Source organism: Siphateles boraxobius, unplaced genomic scaffold, assembly GCF_051911475.1.
Source record: "Siphateles boraxobius isolate OS27281-9 unplaced genomic scaffold, OSU_SipBor_1 22, whole genome shotgun sequence".
NCBI classification, from domain to species: Eukaryota; Metazoa; Chordata; class Actinopteri; order Cypriniformes; family Leuciscidae; genus Siphateles; species Siphateles boraxobius.
In genome coordinates, this window is record NW_027508833.1 from 31,532,884 (window position 1) to 31,553,026 (window position 20,143).

Here is a 20,143-nt window from a genome sequence, read left to right on the forward strand (position 1 = left end):
CTTGCGGAGGTGCGAGACATCGCCAAAGCTCGCTTTCTCGATGCTCCCATCTCACAAGGTGGCCTTTTCGGCAACACTGTTGGAGACTGTGTCCAGCGGTTCTCCACAGTTGAGAAGCAGGCCGAGTAAAAAAAAAAGTATAATGTTGCAAAGACTTCTATTTAAATAAATGCTGTTCTCTTGAACTTTCTATTCATCAAAGAATCATAGAAAAAATGTGTCATGGTTCCTATAAAAAATATTAAACGGCACAACTGTGTTCAACATTGATAAGAAATTTTTCTTGACCACAAAATCTGCATATTAGTATGATTTCTGAAAGCTTTGCTATCACAGGAATAAATAACATTTTTAAATATATTAAAATAGAAAACTATTTTTGAAATCACAGTAATGACTCATTTCACAATATTACTGTTTTTACTGTATTTTTGACCAAATAAATGATGCCTTGGTGAGCATAAGAAACTTATTTCATGAACATAAAAAATTCTTACTGAACCCAAACTTTTGAATGTCAGTTTACCTATAAAATAGATTAAATATAAACATTTTACTTAAATGACTTTTACATTTGCATATGTAACTTACATTGCATCAAAGGTACAGATTTTATTGGTTCGTGCACTACTGTTTGAGCTACAGGAATGTAGATTTTTCAAATTTTCCTCAACATTTTATTATTTTTTTGCATATTAATGTATCAAGCTGTTAGCTTAGCAACATGCTAAGTTCAAAGTTAATAGAAATCAATTGGGAATCGAGTCACACAGTGGCAGCAAGGCAGCTTACTATTTTTGGAGCAAAACAAATCAAACAGAGAGAGGGAAAAGAAAAGCCTAGATAGTGCTTTGAAGCAGGTGAACTAAACCTGGAGGATCCCACAAGCTGATTAATCTCTGTCAGCAAAGATTTGATTTTGTTTACTCTGATAGACCCTCTGATTGCAGAGAGTAACACACCTAGTCAGTGATCTTCCTGTTGTAGGAGGGTAAGGGAAGGCATGGGAAAGCTGAAGGAGTAGGAGACAAGTTCATCCTATATCCTAATCTTTCGTTCTAACCAGAGGTACACCTTTCTTTTTAGCGATTTCCAGCACTAGCGTGAAACGTGAGTTGGCCTTACATGTGCCAATTTGAACTGTTTATGAGAATGTCCATCTTTTTTCTTTTTTTTTTATTGATGCAGTGAGTATGTGGTTGGGGAGGGATCTACCATATGGATGCAGGTCGGGCATCTGTCATTGCTTGTAATGCATCTGTGTGAAATATGACCGCTGCAGTGGTGCATTGTGGGTAATGTATCTGTTAGACTCATAAATGATTGAAAGCAATGTCTTTAAATCTCATGCAACATGCAGTTCTTACAGCACAACAAATGTTTAGTGCTCAGTCTGAGTGCTATAAAAACACTATACACCGGTTTAAGCTGTTTTCATTTTATGGTTGATATTAAAATTCAATACTTTTTGACAAAAAAACAAACAAACAATTGTTTGTTTGATCACACAGACATATTTACAAAACTCCTATAGGTTTAAAATGGGATAAAAACATGTGAATGTTTTTGAACCAATGCTTGAATTGACTGTTTTATTAGGGCCTGAGCACCGATGGTGTGAGGACCCTACTGGAATTGGCCTGTTTATTATTTGTTAATTCTTTTTCTCTCTATGCTGCTCACTCTCATCCCTATTTTGACACTTCTGTCTCTCTCAAAACAACTTCTGTACAGCGTCTCCCTGTAGTCATGTGAACCTCTGCAAGCTATATTCTGTTTTTTTCACACACATGTCCATTCATGGTTTGTGTGTTTTGATGTGCTGTCAGTTCGTGGGAATATTGGAGTCTGATGAGGATATTGACCCCAGTCATTAACAGGCTCTAACACATTCACAGATTGTGCACAGTTCAAACAGGTGTTAATTGTAACCGTATCAAGAACTACTGTAATTGATGTGCTCCCTGTTATCATCCTGTCCACTGATAAGTGACTTCTTTAGTTTGATGACTTGATGTTAGAGCTCATTAAATCATGGCAGAGATCTGACTTGTCCTGAGGATGTCTGTCCGTGTGTTTCCATGTGTTTGTGTTGAGTTGATGTGAAATATGTTGATGCCAGCTGTCAGGTTTCTTCAGCTCTCTAGAGGTGATTAATTGAGTGTCTAGAGGTGATTAATTGAGTAGGCGACCTTGAGTGTCCAGAAAGGCGCCAAACAAATAAAATGTATTATTATTATTATTATTAATGTTTCGTTTTTCTCTCTATTTCCCGGTGCTGCAGTAACCTGACCCATGGTGTCGGCCGCTTTCGAGAGATTCTCCGAGCCGTTGAGACCAGAACCACTCAGAACCTGCGTATGGTGAGTTGTGTGTGTTTATGGCTTCATTTTGTTGTCTTTATCTAGAACTGTAGTTGTCAGCCTTCGTTGACCCCAAGTCCTCTCATTATCCAAGACAATGTTCTTAGACTCCCCATGCAGATTTCTGGTTCTACTTCTGTAATGACAAAGCTGCTTTTAATTTACAGAAACAGGGGGCCGTATTCACGAAACATTCTTCATAAAATTCTTCTGAACTGAACCAAAAACCTTTCTTAAGAATGTTCTTATCTTTTTTTCTTAAGATTGTTCTTAAGATCAAATTTAAGAAGGATTCATTTTCATAAAAAGAGCATCCAAAAGAGCATCTGCATCTTGAGACGGGTTTTTAAAAAAAATGATTTTAACTTGAGATGGCGCATTAAAAACACACAGTGTGATTAACTCCCGTCAAGCCAGTCGTGACGAAAATAGCTCGCTTATTATGATAACTACGGTAATTTGCAGGCAGTGCAAAAAGACAAGCTTTGATGTGTTTTTCATTCAGCAAGTCTTCAGCATCACCCGCCTTTCAGTCAAATAACAAATAACACCTTTCATTTTCTTCTTAAGTAAAAAAAAAAAAAAAAGATGTTAAGAACATAATTCTTCTCAATAACATATTTTAGATAAATATTATACATAATATTATTTATTCATTATAGAAAAGTCTAGAAATTACACTTATAAAATTACATTTAAAATGACCTCTGATATCCAGGTTTTCCAAGACTTTGGGGAGCCTGGTTCTTAAATACAACTGACCAGGGTTGAGGGAGCAAATACAAATAAGAAATTTTGCCAGTTTTCATGTTGATTTTTTATTGTTTTATCTTTTCTTAACGCTTTTTTTAAACGCCAATTAAATATGGTTGTCAGTTCACCTTTTTAGTGCTCAATACACACAGTTCAGTAATTTACTGGAGTGACAACCGCATTCTACAACCAAATTAACTCCTAAAATAAGCTGGTAATGACAATCGCATTTACAAAAAATTATTTGCAGTGTGTACAGAACCGAACTGAACAACTGGTTGTTAATGTTCATAATAAGTGGACATGGCAACACTTCAAGTGCGGGGTCTGCGATGATATTATAGCGGATACCAAACATGCGACACGGCAGAATGTTGCTGTGGTTACCGTGCTATCAATCATCACAATTTTTGGGAGCGAGTCGGTTTCCCTACACATGTCATGATAATTTAGGGGATTCATACACGTATTTAAATACATTTGTCACTCCTGAAACTTTACAGTTTGTATGTGGCCTCTACATCATCTTGGAAGTTTGCTTAGGCCCTGTAGTGGGCCCTGGCCCCCTGGTTGAGAACTACTCTAAAGGTATATGTTTATGTGTGTTTGTGTTTAGACTATTGCCAGGCAGCTTGCAGAGATCCTGCTGAGGGGCATGTGTGAACAGAGTTACTGGAACCCCCTTGAAGACCCCCCTCACCAGTCCCCACTGGACGATCCGCTCAGACACAACCCACACATAAAGGACTACGCCCTCAGCCGCCGTCCACGCATCTACTCAGGAGAGAAGTAGGACATATCTCCAGCTCCAGCCCTAGATCGTGCTTCTCTCTTCCCATTTGTATAGTGGCATGTCTAAAGCCCGAAGTATACTAAAAAACACAGGGTTTGTTACGATTTGGCAACAGTTTGGCTCTGCTTTTGCTCTTGTTGCATCTCGCCAGGTTAGGGCAATTTTCTGCTTTTATTTTTATGATGTAGTATAAAAAATGGGACAAATGAAATGATCAGAATTCTGGTAGTTTGTTTCTTGCTACTGTATTCATGATGTCATGGATAGAAAAGTTCATGATTTAGCCTTTCTTTCTCTGTCTAGTTTGTTTTGTCCGCAGGAGAACACAGAGGAGGCCTTACTTTTGTTGTTAATCAGTGAGTCAATGGTGAGTAGCAGTAAAACTCCTGTGACCTTCTGAACTGCTGTTGTGTGACCACCAGCACTGGAGCTAGAACATGTCGCGTCAGGTTTTTTAGCATAGAATGCCCATCATAATAGCACTGAAAGCAGAGCTGGAGAATCAGAGCTTTTCTGTTCTGTTATAATGTGTTTTTACTTTGGCACAACGTGATCAAGCAGTGTTTTATTTCATAGAAATATTTACTTTACTACTGCAGTGACCTATAGTGAAATAAGCTGTCTAATATTATCAGTAGCATCTAATATCAATAGTTCTGGTATACGCTACTTTTTTGAAAGAATGAAATTAATATTTGTATTGATTAAGGAAGCATTATATAAATCAAAAGTTACAGTAAAGACATTTATAACGTTACAGAAGATTTCAAATATCCATAAAGAAAATCCTGAAAACATGTAACAAGTTACTGTCATTTATATAGATCAGTGATCACGGTTTACACAAAAATATGAATGTTTGCAACATTGATTATAATGTTAAGATGTCATGAAATATTTCTTGATCAAATCACCAAATATGCATATTAGAAGAAATTCTGAAGGACCATGTGACACTGAAGACTGGAGTAATGGCTGCTGAAAATTCAGCTCTACAATTTAAAAGGATAAAATTACATTTTAAAATGTAATTTTATCCTTTTAAATTGTAATTTAAAATTTTAGTAATTTTAAATTGTAACATTTCACAGTATGTCTGGTTTTACTGTATTTTGATCAAATATATGCAGCCTTGGTGAGCATATGGGTTGTCTTCCCTACCCCAAACATTTGAACGGTAGTGTGGTGTGTGTGAATGAGTATGTTAACTTCTGTATTTATCGTAGGCTAACAGAGACGCCGTATTGAGTCGAATCCCTGAACACAATAATGACCGAATCATCAGCCTCCAGAGCGCCTCGCTGGTCTACGACCTGCTGACCATCGCGCTTGGCCGTCGCGGACAATATGAGATGCTCTCAGAGGTGAGGTCCTGCCCACACTCATCGCTATGGGAACGTTCAGGAATACTCCCTCAGCGGGACGAGTTAAACCTCCTGGTGTGGTTGCTGTGGTAACGAGACCAGACATGTACTCTAGACTGCACTCTCTCTGTGTGTGTGTCTGTGACTGGTCTAGAGGTTATGCACAACATTTATTTTTGTTAGTGAGCATATAACAAGCCAGAATGCTGCTTCAACTGATTATTATATCATATTATATTATATTATATTATATTTAGAACTAACCCAGAATTAGTATTAGAGCAGAAGTCTGCATGTAACAGTTTCTTTAAGTATAAAGAATTATTTATAACTTTCTACTTCATTTCATTTTAGCCATGGACAAACCTGAAATGTTTGTTTTCAGAAGCCTGGCCTATTTAGGACAGAACAGGCAGACGAAAAAAGGCACTTAGTGTGTGTGTGTGTGTGTGTGTGAGTGTGAGTGTGAGTGTGAGTGTGAGTGTGAGTGTGAGTGTGTGTGTGTGTGTTGTGATGTTTTCATTAGTGTACCTGGGCATAATTTTCTATTCCATCTCCATCTGTTGATAATGCAGTTGTTGCTAATGTTAGACTCAGCATAACTTTTGGTGTGTCTTTTATATTCAAGGATTTTTGCAGTTGTGCAATCGCAGGGCCCCAGCAGCCTGCCACATTTATTGTGTGCCCTCTGCAGGGTCATGTGTGTTTGTGTAGATGTTTGTTATAAAGATCTAATTGTTCAATGAATTGCTTTCTGCTAAGCTGCTAGTGTGATTAACTGTAAAGCCTCAGAGACACACTGAAAAGCCTGTGGCACCCTGGGTAATCTACAGCAGGAGACATGGCCTGGCTCTGTGTTTGACCTTTGTGTTTGTATCTGGTAGGGTCATAATTATTGTTCTCAACTCTTATCTGAGGTTAACTTAATGTGTCCTCTCCACAGTGTCTCGAAAGAGCCATGAAGTTTGCCTTTGAGGAGTTTCATCTCTGGTTTCAGCTCGCTCTCTCCCTGATGGCCGCTGGGAAGGTTAGTGTTCTGTTTTACAACTCCTATGTACCCCAAAGTTTTCAGGGTCATGCAAAAACCTGGAAATATCAGGCAATTGTGAAGTTGTGATTTCAAGGCCTATAAAAATAATGAAAATTGATAATGGTGAAAATGAATGAACATTTCTTTTATATGGATTTAAAATAAAATATCTTTATTATATATATATATATATATATATATATATATATATATATATATATATATATAGTGATGTGAATAAGTTTGGGCACCCATGCTAAAGTTGCCTAAAAAGAGGAATAAAAAATCAGCTATTGGAAATTGATCTTAATGCCTTAATTAGAAAAATGAGGGAAAATCCAATCTTTAAGGACACCAATTTTCTTTGTGTATGAATAATGTATCATAAGTAAATAAATGTTCTTCCTTAAAATACAGGGTGCATAAGTCACGACAACCCTATGTTAAATTCCCATAGAGTCAGGCAGATTTTTATTTTTAAAGGCCAGTTATTTCATGGATCCAGGATAATATGCATCCTGATAAAGTTCGCTTGGCCTTCGAAATTAAAATATCCCACATCATCACATTCCCTTCTCCATACCTAGAGATTGGCATGGGGCACTTTCCATAAGATCATCTCTCAATGCAAATCACACCAGCTATTAGGCTAACTGAAATAAAACCAAGCCAATCTCTAGGTATGGTGAAGCGAATGTGATGATGTGGGATATTTTAATTCCAAAGGCCAAGGGAACTTTATCAGGAAGCATATTATACTGGATCCATGAAATAACTGGCCTTTAAAAATAAAAATCTGCCTGCCTCTATGGGAATTTAACACAGGGGTGTCCTGACTTATGCACCCTGTATTTTAAGGAAGAACATTTATTCATTTATGATACGTTATTCATTCACAAAGAAAATTGGTGTCCTTAAAGGTTGGATTTTTCCTCATTTTTTAAATTAAGGCATTAAGATCAATTTCCAACAGATGATTTTTTATTCCTCTTTTTAGGCAACTTTAGCATGGGTGTCCTAACTTATTCACATCACTGTATATATATATATATATATATATATGTGTGTGTGTGTGTGTGTGTGTGTGACGAGGCTTTCAAAAAGGATGCAGGAAAAATGGAGGTGCATCATCTCACTCTCCAAGTAAGCTTCCTGTCGAGTTGCAGTACAGAACTCTTGAGTTTTTCTTGTCCGGCGGAGGAGTTCTGCACCTGGACTTAACAGGGCGCTAATCTGGAGAGCTGGTATATATTGTGATGATCCATGCTGTACTCACGGACTAAATTTTTGGACATGTAATTTTTTTAATACCATATAAATACTTCCGGCATTTCCGACACCGGTTTGGATGTTATCGCTGTGCGTCACGTTAAGAGTGATGCAAAAGACTATTTAAAATCTGATTTGAGCAGCCAGAGCATCCAAACTGAGACGCATCTGTAAAGGTCTGATTGGAATCGCATTTCAAACCACCTCCAAATGTGGTTTGAAAAAGATTTAGAAAAAACCCCAGAATTTATGGTTGTTCTGGATACACAAAAAATATTAAATTTTTGCTGGTAGTCTGATCATATCCTTATATACTATTTATAAAATATATATATATATATATATAAATATTTCATTAGAAATTACTTTTTATCAGTGCATTCTCTGTGTTTGTGTGTGTGTGTAGTCGGCTCGAGCAGTGAAGGTGCTGAAGGAGTGTATAAGACTGAAGCCAGACGATCCCACCATCCCTCTGCTGGCCGTCAAGCTGTGTATTGGAAACCTGCACTGGGTAATGAAAGCGGAATCATGGGAAATATGCACAGGCTCAACTGGAGAGCTGACACTGACCTGTTTATGACTCTGTAAATCCATTACTGTTAGACCAGCCACGAACAGTGAGATGGTGATGACATGGGGTGTGTATTTGTGTGTTTTAGCTGGAAGAAGGTGAGCGCTTCGCTAAAATAGTGATTGATATGGGTGAGAAGGCTGCTGAATTCAGGGCCAAAGGCTATCTAGCTATTGGTCTTGTCTACAGTCTGAAAGCCACAGATGGTGAGCAAACCTGCACAAGGACACGGTTTATATACCTTTTCTATACCCTTATACGACTGTAATATTTACTGTATCCTCTATAACACTCTCTATATATTTTTTATAATCCATTTATAATACTTTACAACAAAATGTATCTTCTCTTTAATCTTTTTCAAATGTTTTCCGCCCTCTGTAATATATACTCTATAACACTATACACTTTCTATAACCCTCCATAAGTGTTGATATATTAAAATAATTAAACCAGATTCAGTTTGTCATTCTATTCAACTGAATCTGGTTTAATTAATTTAGAATCTATAAGATTCTGGTTCTGCATGTTTTTTTTTTAATAAAAATAAATTATTGAGGGAAGAAATAAAAATCTGTGTGTGTGTGTGTGTGTGTGTGTGTGTGTGTGTGTGTGTGTGTGTGTGTGTGTGTGTGTGTGTGTGTGTGTGTGTGTGTGTGTGTGTGTGTGTGTGTGTGTGTGTGTGTGTGTGTGTGTGTGTGTGTGTGTGTGTGTGTGTGTGTGTGTGTGTGTGTTATTAATTAGGCTTTAATTCTTTTTTATATATAATTAGAATGTGTGCCCGTGCCACAAACTTCTGCGCTCCCGGGTCGATTTATAATTTTCCCTTTCTCTGTTCTTATATAACACTCTTTAAGCACTCTGTACCTCTCTGTAATGCCTTTTGTAATGGTTTATATGCTTTCTCTACATTCTATCACCTGCACTATACCCTTTCTATAATCTATTTATACTTTATAACCCATTTCTTTTCTTAAATAACACACTCTGTACCTCTCTGTAATGACAATTACATAATTTATAATGGTCTTGACATTTTCTCTTTATAATCACTCCATAATGATCTACATATCTATTCCCTCTATTACACACTTTATAATTCCCCGATGCCCTTTGTCTAACATTTAGGTATCTGAAACATTACAGTTTTCTCTTAGTTTCCTGCTTTATCTTGTTCTTACCATCTTCTCACATCTCTGTCACCTGTCTTTACAGCATCCCTTCGAGGAATGCAGGAAGAGTATCAGAAAAAAGCACTGAGCGCTTTCCAGAGGTGATTTTCAGACTGTCCTAAATTTCTCTCTCGCTCTCTCTCTCTCTCTCTCTCTCTCACTGATGAAACACTCTGTTTCTCTCTCTCTCAGAGCACAGAGTCTGTCCCCCACTGATCATCTGGCTGTTTTCTATCTGGCACTGCAGCTGGCTGTATCTCGACAGGTAGGAATATCAACATCTGCATCTTACACACAGGTAGTGAGATTAAAACATCTCAACATTCAGATGATGGTACACGATACATTTCTCCTCCAGTTTGCTTTTGACACCTAGGTGACTGTAAGCATTTGCATATGGCTAACTTCAACTGCTTCAAGCCACACATAGGGCTGGGCAATATGGCCAAAAATACTATTACATGTGTTTATTTTTTAATTTTTTTCCTATGTCATTCAATATTGATATTTATCACAATATTCATTAATGATTCATTAATGATGAAGAACATGCCCTACATATTTTTGTTAGAACATGAAACAATGTAAGAAAGAAATATAGGGCCCAAATTAAATCTTTTTCTTTTTTAGACCTATACATGTAGTCTACATGTTGGCTAAATTACTCAAAAGTTTATTATCAAAATAGTGGTTTTATTTTTTTCAATAAATATCATTATTGATTTATCTCCCAACCCTAGCCACATCTCAGTCTTTAAGTTCTTACCATGAAAAAAGATTGTTTTGTCCTTATTTTCCCTGTCAGTCTGTCTCTCTCAAAATGTCAGTCTATTATTTTTCCTTCTCATTTCACTCTCACCCTGTTTAAAACAATCATCTAATAAAAGCGTCTCTTGTGTGTGAATGTCAGATTCCAGAAGCTCTCGGTTATGTTCGCCAGGCATTACAGCTGCAGGGCGATGATGTTCATTCACTGCACCTGCTGGCCTTGCTGCTGTCAGCTCAGAAACACTACCACGATGCTCTCAACATCATCGAGATGGCCCTCAGCGAATACCCTGAGAACTTCATGTGAGTCCAACACGCTCACAATCAATGGCACACTTTATCTAACTTATAGTTTGATGTAGCCTTGTTTTTTGACTGCATTGAGTTGATACAGTCGTCAGAAGCCAATCAGAGAAAGGGAATTCATGGATAAGAGAACCAATCAGATTATTCCCTGCTTTTTTGCACAGCATTTGTAAAGCCTTACACACACACATGAACACACAGTAGCAGGCAGTGTTTAGACATTTAGAGGCATGTCACAATGCCCACTCTAATGAGAATGTCTGTGTTCGCTGTAGCAGCTGGGATAGATGGGTACATATCTGCTGCTGGCATCTTCAATTAGACAAGTTAGAAGCATGCATGTGTCTGCTGGATGGTTGGAGCACTGGACAGTCCCCACGCAAATTAACTTCACATTGCCTCCATTTCTGAGTGTGTGTGTGTGTGTGTTTGTCGTTCTTCCGGCTGTGCGCTTCAGCCACTTACATAATAGAAAAAAAATACAACAGCTTTCTTTTTCCTCCAATCATATGGCCCTTTTTTTCAACCTGTTCTTCCCTGAAGGGTTTTGGTGTTGTGTGTGTGTTTATCCAGTTTGTGTGTGTGTGTTTCCATGCATTTTGCTTCATTGCCTTGAATGGAAATGCACCAGAACATCCAGCCCACCTTATTCCACACACACAGACACATGCGACAAGATTAATTCAGTGCTTGTGTGGGCGTCCTAGCGGTGTAGCGTGCAAATACAGCAGAGATGAAAGAGCGGCTGATGAGAATGTGCCTTCAGCGCTTTGAATTGGCTGAACTCTTATCAGGGTGGCCTTCAGAGGCCGCAGCACATGCATGAAGCTCAAGCTGATCTCGGTTCAGGCTCCAACGACAACGAACTGTTAAAGATCAACCTCAATATATGGTATCTGCTTCACTCACACACACACCAGCTGGATCTCCTCAGTCGCTGTCATATCTGATTATAGAAATGCCCCTCTGCTCTCTCGATGGTGGGATGTTCACTCCATGCAAGCAGAAATACTATCTGGAGAAATGTGTGTGAAATACAGATGTTACCAGGGGATTCTGTGTGCACTCATTAGCAGAGATTTGCAACTCTAGACGGGATACAATACACCCCAAACTCCCATACACATAAATACAGTATTCAGCACAGCACTCAATATAACACAAATACATAATTTGGATTATTGGATATATGTTGTTTTATATTGGATATTAAATTGTGTATTTCTCCTATTTTTATGTTTAGATTATTTAGCTGTCATCTAATTCTTCCAACTGTTTTCTAATTTAACATGTGACATTCCCTCTGTGATAAATAGAAACTTCAAAAGAACAGTTTTTTTTTATAGAAATCTTTAAAACAGTCAGTTTAGTGCATTCTTGCTAAATAAAAGTATATATTGCAAAAAAATAAATCTTACTGACCCGAAGAATTTAAACAGTAGTGTACTGTACTTTTAATTTTGTGATGCCTAAATTAAATGTAAGCATTTAAAATGATTGATTTTAATCTTTAATTATTTTTGTTTTTAATATATTTAGACAAAATTGTGTCCAATGTTAAAATCGGCTATTTATGGATTAACAAATCAGAATTGATTTCTCTGTACTGTACACACTATTCGTTATTTAGATTTTTTTCGTATTGTTCAAATTTATTTCTCATTGAGAAATCTATGGATCTGCTCTGTTGATGTTTTTTTATGTAATCCCAGCTGAAAGGGCAGAATCATTTTGACCCTGATTAAAGTTTTGCATTTATTTTGGCTTTCAGAGGAGATTTACGCTGATTAGTCTTTATCTGTGTTCAATAAACTCAGCTCTTCTCTGTTTATTAAGCACTTTCAGATGGAAGGAGAGTGAATATAAACCTTTTATTTGTCTCTGTAGTCTTTTATTTACAAAGGTGAAGTTGGAGACGTTGTGTAGAGGCCCAGAGGAGGCGTTGCTCTCCTGCAAACGCATGCTGCAGATTTGGAAATCCTGTTACAACCTCACCAACCCCAGGTACACACAAACACACACCCTGCCTCTCTCTTTCCAGCTGTTGACACATGAATGCTAGAAGCTCAAGTGTCTGCACTCACCATCACACATAAGACAGCACAGCATGTCTCGCTGACTGTGAGGAGCTAACCACTCCTTCATTAAAAATAAATAAAAGCACAGCTCGTACCAGTGCTGCATACTATGATTCAGTCCTTCTTTCTCTCACTCGCTCTCTCATTCTAATGGCTGAAATACCAACCCCCCGCTGTCAGAACACTCCAGCTCTTCCCGTCAAACTGTCCTGAACTCCGTACCTGGTGACAATCCACTGGAGACCAATTAGTGTCCGGACACAGTAACCAAACTCTGCCGCTGCCACATATTCAGAGTTCCTCCCTCCAAACCCTGGGTAGCACCACTGTGTCAGGACCTCACCGCTAATACATGCTCATAGTCATCCTCGAACACCAAACATATGCTACTCTATCAGAGGTTGTTGGGCGCCCTACAGAGACTCTATGATGAGGAGGAGGAAGAGGTGTGTAGTGAAATTTTGGTAAAACTTGGTTCGTTCTGTATTGTCTTTAGTGTAGCGACGTATGAAGCACAGCTCACATGGAAGTCACAACACGGTGAATTTGCATAACCAACTTGAACTCATTGCGAAATCTCTGCGAAATCCCTGATCATGTGGATTCCTATCGACTGGATTAAGTGAAAATACGCCGAACTGTAGTAAATGTGACCACACAATAATGCTCAGTATGACAGCTATCAACCGATTTGGACTATCGTCTCTATCGCGGTTACGCTCACGTGACGTTGCTGTTCTGTGCCGTCTCGAAAGCTTATCGTTTGAATGCGTTTTTAAGCCTTGAGGTTTAAAAACAAATGCTTTTAAACAGTTCAAGTGCAAAAAGCAGCGAAAGAGGACTAATTTTGGTATATGCGCACACACATCCGTCCTTCGGATGAGACGTTAAACCGAGGTCCTGACTCTCTGTGGTCATTAAAAATCCCATGGCACTTCTCGTAAAGCGTAGGTGTCCTGGCCAAATTCCCTCCATTGGCCTTTATCAATCATGGCCTCCTAATAATCCCTATCTACTGAATTGGCTCAATCACTCTCTCTCCCATCCACCTATGCCTGACCTTCTTCTTCTTAACTTGTTAAATTAAAATAAAATAAAAAGTGACAATTAAGTCTGAATTTTTTTTCCCAAGATTGTCTCTGAGTAAACCGACTTGCCTTAAAGCGACTTTGGTCTCCCCCAACATAAACTCTACAGTCTTTTATCTTTTTCCATTTTTTTATCTAGATCTAAAAAATTTGAAATTAGGAAATTCTATTATACTTGCATTCCCATATGATCTCATATCTTGGGATCATCATGACTTGAGTTTAGGGCACTTTTGATTTTGGACAAGCAACCACTTAGCAATTCCCTTGCAGCCATTGAGAGTACACGAGCAACCACCTAGCATTGTCCTGATAACCACCCGTAACACCCTACCATCCTGACCCGAGTCTTCTCACGCTAACATTTTCTTCTGATTTTCTTTCTTATATCTATGCTCCTTTTAAGATGAACAGTGTTGCAGGAGCATTGTGGTTGTGTGTGTGCTATAGCAGTGTACCATGATATGCTGAGTGAGATTTCTGAGGGTTTCATCATTCTGTGTGTATCGATGTGCAAGTATCGGGTTGCCTGTCTGTGTGTTTGAGCATTAGAGCTCTGTCTGTAATTTTGTCTTAATTGCCTCTTTTTATCTTCTGTGTGTATGTCTGTGTGTGTAGTGATTCTGGGAGGGGGAGCAGTCTGTTAGACAGAGCCGTTGCTGACCGTCGCCAGCTGAACGCCATGTCACTACCTGACTTCAGTGATCCAGAGACAGGTGAGCGTGCGCACACACACACACACACACATTAATTTTCCTATATCAATATCTCTTATTATTGTTAACAGATATTTTTCCCCACATTTTATGGTGAGTTTGCATAACCATGACAACAGACATCAGCTTTGCTGTCATATTATCTGTATTTCCTGCATATGTCTCTCTCTCTCTCTCTCTCTCTCTCTCTCTCTCTCTCTCTCTCTCTCTCTCTCTCTCTCTTTCTCTTTCTCAAACACACCAATTTAGATTTAGAATTAATGGCTTAATAAGATGATGGGTTAATACATTTTGTAATGTACATTTTAACTTTTAAAATTTCTAAAGCTGTAATCCTTGTTGATGGGTCATATTGAATTTTATTCCCAGTATCTTGTGCAGTGAGTAGAGTAATTAGATAAAGAGGGCTGAGATGAGCGCAGGTGTTTGTTTGCTGCGTTTGCACAGCAGTGATGGCGGAGGGTTTCTCTGCTGTGAATGCAGACGGTAAACATGTCTCGTCTCCGTGATTCAGCAGTTACCTATTTTCTTTACAATCTGATCTAACTGCTCCAGCTGGGTTTAGTTCTGGTTATTTATTTTTTATTATTTGAACCTTTTCCATTATTTTTAGGGCTGTCAGTCAATCAAACATTTTAAATTAATTTCATTTCATTTCAATATTACAGAATTTACATACAGGGTATGAGTTATGTTGAGTTATTTTTAACATTTTATTTTATTGTAGTTAAGATGCATGCTGAATTAATGCTTTCAAATGACAGCCCTAAATATTTAATGTCTCTTTCCTTCTGTTCTTCTTTTAATTTTAATTTTTTATATCACATCCTTTTCATTTTCTTATTTTTATTCCTAGCCTCTCATGCCTCTTCCTCCCTCTCGGGGTCAGAACCTGTATCTCCTATTTTTCCTCTTCCATCCTTCTATCCTCCACCCAAGACTGAATCCACTCAGAGGCCCAGCAGCCATGCTTTCTGTGACCACGCCCCCCGTCGACGCTTCTCTTCCGCCAGTAATGCACTGTGCACCTTGTGTGTGTTTTTCGACCAATAGATTGCCATGAGTCTCTTCTCACTAGCCAATCGCCATGCCACTAACTGCACTGTCTGAATAGCCCCACCAACTAGCCCAATTAATTTGGGATTTGGTTAAGTGTGTTTGATGACTTGTCTGCTGCTGCAGTTTGAATTGGTATTGAAGCAGTGTTTGGCTTTTGGAGGCCTTTTTGAAGATTTCAGTCTCTAAAGACCATCAGGCAACTAATGGGGTTTTAATGTAATTTCAACCATTCCAAGAAGCAATTTTACAGTGATGGCAAGTAGAAGAATCAAATGATTAAGTTATGTGAATAAGCGTTGAAGTACTTGTACTATTGTTTCAAGATCTGTAGAGTTAAATGTAACTCAGCCTTATTTATATGGTGAGTCCAGTCATAGCTTGTATCAGCTGTAAAAGGACATTAATTGAGTACAGGGCTGTTATAAGACTCTAAATGCCACTGGGAGAATGATGTGATGGTGTGGGTTCGGGGATCCAGTGGCCCGTGAGACTGACATTAAGCTCTTAATCTCCACTGGCTCCTGGGGAAACGAAAGATAGAGAAGCAGTGACACTTGCTATCAACTAGCTGTTTAAGACCTGGGATCATATCCACACTTGTATCATTAGAGAGAGAGAGAGAGAGAGTTCAACAGGAGATTTCCAATGTTACTCAAACTCACTCATACTGCAGTTTTGTCGTCTTTTTCTAATCTAATATGCTTTCCTCCTCTGGCCCTGTTTACGTTTTATATAAACATCTGTTTGGAGTAATCCAGTCAGGCGAGACAGATTGTTGTTTACATCTGGTATTTACATTCATATTGTTATTTTATTATTATGAATTAATTATTTTATTCAACAGGGAGACATTAAATTAATCAAAAGTGACAGTAAAGACATTTATAATGCTACAAAAGAGTACTATTTCAAATAAATGGATATATTTTTCCCCCCCATTTTTTCTTTCTATTCATCAAGGAATCCTGAAAAAAAAATGTTAAGCATTTATCAACATTGATAAAAAATAATAATTTATTGAGGACAGAATCCGCATATTAGAAGGATTTCTGAAGGATCATGTGACACTGAAGACTGAAGTAATGATGCTGAAAATTCAGCTTTGACATCACATGAATAAATTACATTTTAAATTGAAATAAAATTAAAAACGGCTATTTGAAATTATAATAATATTCCATATTTATGTTTTTACTGTATTTTGATCCAATAAATGTTGCCTTGGTGAGCATAAGAGACTTCTTTCAAAAAAGTACATCTTATCAGCCCCACACTTTTAAACTGTAATGTATCACTTACATTAGTGTGTCAAAAAAGAACAAAAAAGTAACTTCGAAAATTAAACTTGTGACATTAACTCTTAACAGAAATTAATTTTTTCAAAAAAAGCTTTTCACACAAATGGATGTTGAAAATATAATTTGTCCTGAAAAGTCAATTAAATTAGAAAAATAAACAGTGTACTCGGATATTTGAACTTAACTGCCTACTGTAAAATTGTTTATTTTATAGTGAACGGTAACCAGCTAAGTTTAAATGTTGTAGCCCAACAAAAAACTGAAAGGTGTGTAGGCAGTCCTTCACTCTTGTCCAAGACAGAGTATGCAGGATGAATAACCTTTTGGTTTGGCCAAAATTCAGCACTGTCCACAGATGATCAGAGCACCCGGGACCGATATTAATACCAGGTGTAAACAGGGTCTTTATTTCTCTGTCTGTCTTCTGTAATGCTGTGGATGTGATCTGTTGCAACTATTTTCACCTTGTTTGTGCATCGAAATCATTGTATTAACACACGTACAGCCCAACACACAGTGGTACGCACCTGCCAGTTCCTGTTCAGAGAGCGTGTGAATCACAAATAAAGGGTTTACAGGGCCATTACCTGCTCAGGACTTGTGACACTTTGGTTTGTGGTGTATATAGAAAGTCAGACAGAAACAGTTTCTTTTATTTTCTATTAAATTTCTCTCTGTGTTTCTGTAAACTTTCTGTTGTTGTGTTTATTGTTGTTGTTTTTGTTCCTAATTTTTATGAGTAATTGCCCCCTTTTGTTGTTCTTTTTGGTTTCCAAGGCAACCTTCCAGATGCTTTCTTTCATGGTTTTGACTCCTTTATTGGGGTTTGTAAGTAGCTCTTGTCATTACTGCTCTACCGCTACACACACTTTTCAACACACACCTGCTTTTTTGCCTCACTGGCCTTCTCCTCCTTGGCAAAGTGCACTCACCACCTGTCTGTTACGAGACTCCAACGCACTCGGCCATAATGTGTTCAATAGCCGCGTTGCGTCTTACCTTTTGTTTTGCCCTCTTATTGTGTTTCCTCACCTGGCGTTTTGTGTCCCAGACCTCTTTGTGCTGGAGAGAGACATAAATGCACTCGTTTGGCCTCAGTTCTTAATAATTAAAGAGACAGTTGTGTTCCTCCAGGCATTTCAAACACATACAGCTCCTTAAAGCCAAACAAATTATTCGTTTTAATTATACTTTTTTATATAATTACCACAATGTTGTTGTTTTTGTTTTTTTATTTACACTACTGTTCAAAAGTTTGGGATATGTGTGTGTGTGTGTGTGTGTGTGTGTGTGTGTGTGTGTGTGTGTGTGTGTGTGTGTGTGTGTGTGTGTGTGTGTGTGTGTGTGTGTGTGTCTGTGTCTGTGTGTGTGTGTGTGTGTGTGTGTGTTTAAAATTCTTTGTTTTTGAAAGAAGTCTCATGCTTTGTTTTTGATAAAAACTTGTAAAAACGGTAATATTGTGAAATATTATTACAACCTAAATTAACTTTTCTATTTTCATATATTTTAAAATGTATTAAAAAAAATTGATTGTAGAAACCATGATACTTTTTTCCTGGATTATTTGATGAATAGAAAGTTTAAAAGAACAGCATTCTAACAGCATTAATATTACAAATGTCTTTAATTTCACTTTTGATCAACTTAATGCATCCTTGATGAATAAAGGTATTATTTTCATAAAAAAATCAAAACTTTTGAACGTAGGGTATGTGTAAATATACACACTGCTTGTCTCTTGTTATCACAATAGCCCTATAAAAGCTTTCCAACATTCACATTATTTATTTTTTAGTTTAGTTCATTTGAAACTAAAATTTCATTTTAATATGAAGCGACGGTGCTGTGATTAAAATCCATAAATTATTCTAAATCGATTTGGTGCCTTAAGAGAGCATTGAATGACCTTGTCTGGAATGTGTTCTAATTTTATTTTTTACCATTAATCCAAAATTACACTTAAGCCCTTTTAATTCCATTTGATAGTCCACAGTTTAATCCCAGTTTAAGATTATTGTTTAATTTTATTTGAAACCTGAGTGAAGTCAACAACATTTAGAGGGACCTTTACTGATCCTCTAATTATTTTAACGGTTATTATTTAAATGTAGATATTTGTCATTAGGGACATTTGATATAAAGTGCGATATCTGATGGAATAACACCCAGGTCTCTAGACCGTAGATTACAAGCTCTAATTTCCTTTAGCGTCTCACATTTAGCAGCTGTTTCTAAACTCCTGGCTCTGTTAACAGAGCGATGAAACGTTTAAGAGGACGGGAGCACGGGTGTCATGATAGTGCTGAGAGGTGCTCATTTAGAGCCAATTGCGATGGACACAAAATCCTGAAAGAATCGTAGCCTGTAAAAATCTAAGATAGGAATTCTGTCCCACAAAAGTGGAATTAATTGTTTTTAGGGAAATTGATTGCAAATTGCTGGAGAAGATTGTAAATATTTTGAATCAAGAAGATAACTTTTTAGTTGAATTTAATGGAGAGAAAAAACCTGGGAAATGATGTTGCCTGTATTTAACAGAAATCAATTCATAGTGTTATATGATTCTAATTTAAATATGAGTTTGAATGTGCCAATTTGCACAAAAAAAGCTGACATATGCAGTTTACAGTCGTTAAGAGGGGCTGCATTACAAACCAATGTAGACTTGCTGTAATTTACTGTAGGTTCTGGTGAAGAAAGTACTGTCTCTTTAAAAACAGCTGCTTTTTATGTGTGTGTGATGGTGTGTGGTGATGCTTTCTCACTCTTAGCATGTGGCTTCATGGGTCACGCTCTTTCTGCAGCCTGGTCTGATGCATCATGGGTGTCTGTTTGAGTTTGCGTGTGCACACGCATGTGCTTAAAAGAGATGTGAAGTTGTTGACTGTTTATCTAGAAAGTACTTGTCAGTCATCAACTTCAGCCCTACAGAGTGACAGCAGCTCTTGGACCCCTCAACAGCCTGATATCTTGCCCTACTTCAGTCAAGCAGAAGAGTCATTTTAAATAGAGACTTGAAGGGATAGTTCACACAGAAATTGATTTAGAATCATTTATTCGTGTTCTAACCTGTAAGACTTTTTAATTATTAAATTAGAAACTAGCGGTTTTAATGTAATTTTTTTTGTTCCTGTGATGGCAAAGCTGAATTTTCAGCATCATTACTCCAGTCTTTAGTTTCACATGGTCCTTCAGAAATCATTCTAAAATGATGATTTGCTGCTCAAGAAACAGTTATTATTATCAATGTAGAAAACAGTAACAGTTATTACAAACGGTGTTACTTTCTTTCATGATTCAAAAGAACAGCATTTATTTGAAATAGAAATCTTTCGTAACATTATAAATATCTTTACTTTTATTTTGAATCGACAATAGTCACAAAGGTTTGGAACAACATGAGAGTAAGAAACATGACAATTTTCATTTTTGCGTGAACTATCTACCTTTTTCCAAGAGATCGTATATTTGTATATTAGTACAACCTAGGACAGCCATTAATGATCGTCTCCTCT

The 20,143-nt window shown here is 37.4% G+C and overlaps 1 protein-coding gene across 9 annotated transcripts in view; it reads left to right on the top strand.

Moving 5' to 3' along the window:
* Positions 1 to 20,143, top strand: part of ttc7b (tetratricopeptide repeat domain 7B) — a 39,151-nt gene that overhangs the window by 10,491 nt on the left and 8,517 nt on the right. For 4 of the 9 annotated variants that reach the window (XM_077239657.1, XM_077239656.1, XM_077239664.1 and 1 more), the window contains 14 exons: positions 2,285 to 2,363; positions 3,733 to 3,905; positions 4,213 to 4,276; positions 5,136 to 5,273; positions 6,217 to 6,300; positions 7,979 to 8,083; positions 8,232 to 8,349; positions 9,359 to 9,416; positions 9,508 to 9,580; positions 10,226 to 10,386; positions 12,277 to 12,393; positions 14,174 to 14,271; positions 15,128 to 15,283; positions 17,406 to 17,456. In XM_077239657.1, the coding sequence (XP_077095772.1) occupies positions 2,285 to 2,363; positions 3,733 to 3,905; positions 4,213 to 4,276; positions 5,136 to 5,273; positions 6,217 to 6,300; positions 7,979 to 8,083; positions 8,232 to 8,349; positions 9,359 to 9,416; positions 9,508 to 9,580; positions 10,226 to 10,386; positions 12,277 to 12,393; positions 14,174 to 14,271; positions 15,128 to 15,283; positions 17,406 to 17,456 (1,475 nt within the window). The remainder of the gene's footprint in view (positions 1 to 2,284; positions 2,364 to 3,732; positions 3,906 to 4,212; positions 4,277 to 5,135; positions 5,274 to 6,216; positions 6,301 to 7,978; positions 8,084 to 8,231; positions 8,350 to 9,358; positions 9,417 to 9,507; positions 9,581 to 10,225; positions 10,387 to 12,276; positions 12,394 to 14,173; positions 14,272 to 15,127; positions 15,284 to 17,405; positions 17,457 to 20,143) is intronic. The other 5 variants (XM_077239663.1, XM_077239662.1, XM_077239666.1 and 2 more) reach the window with 2 other exon arrangements.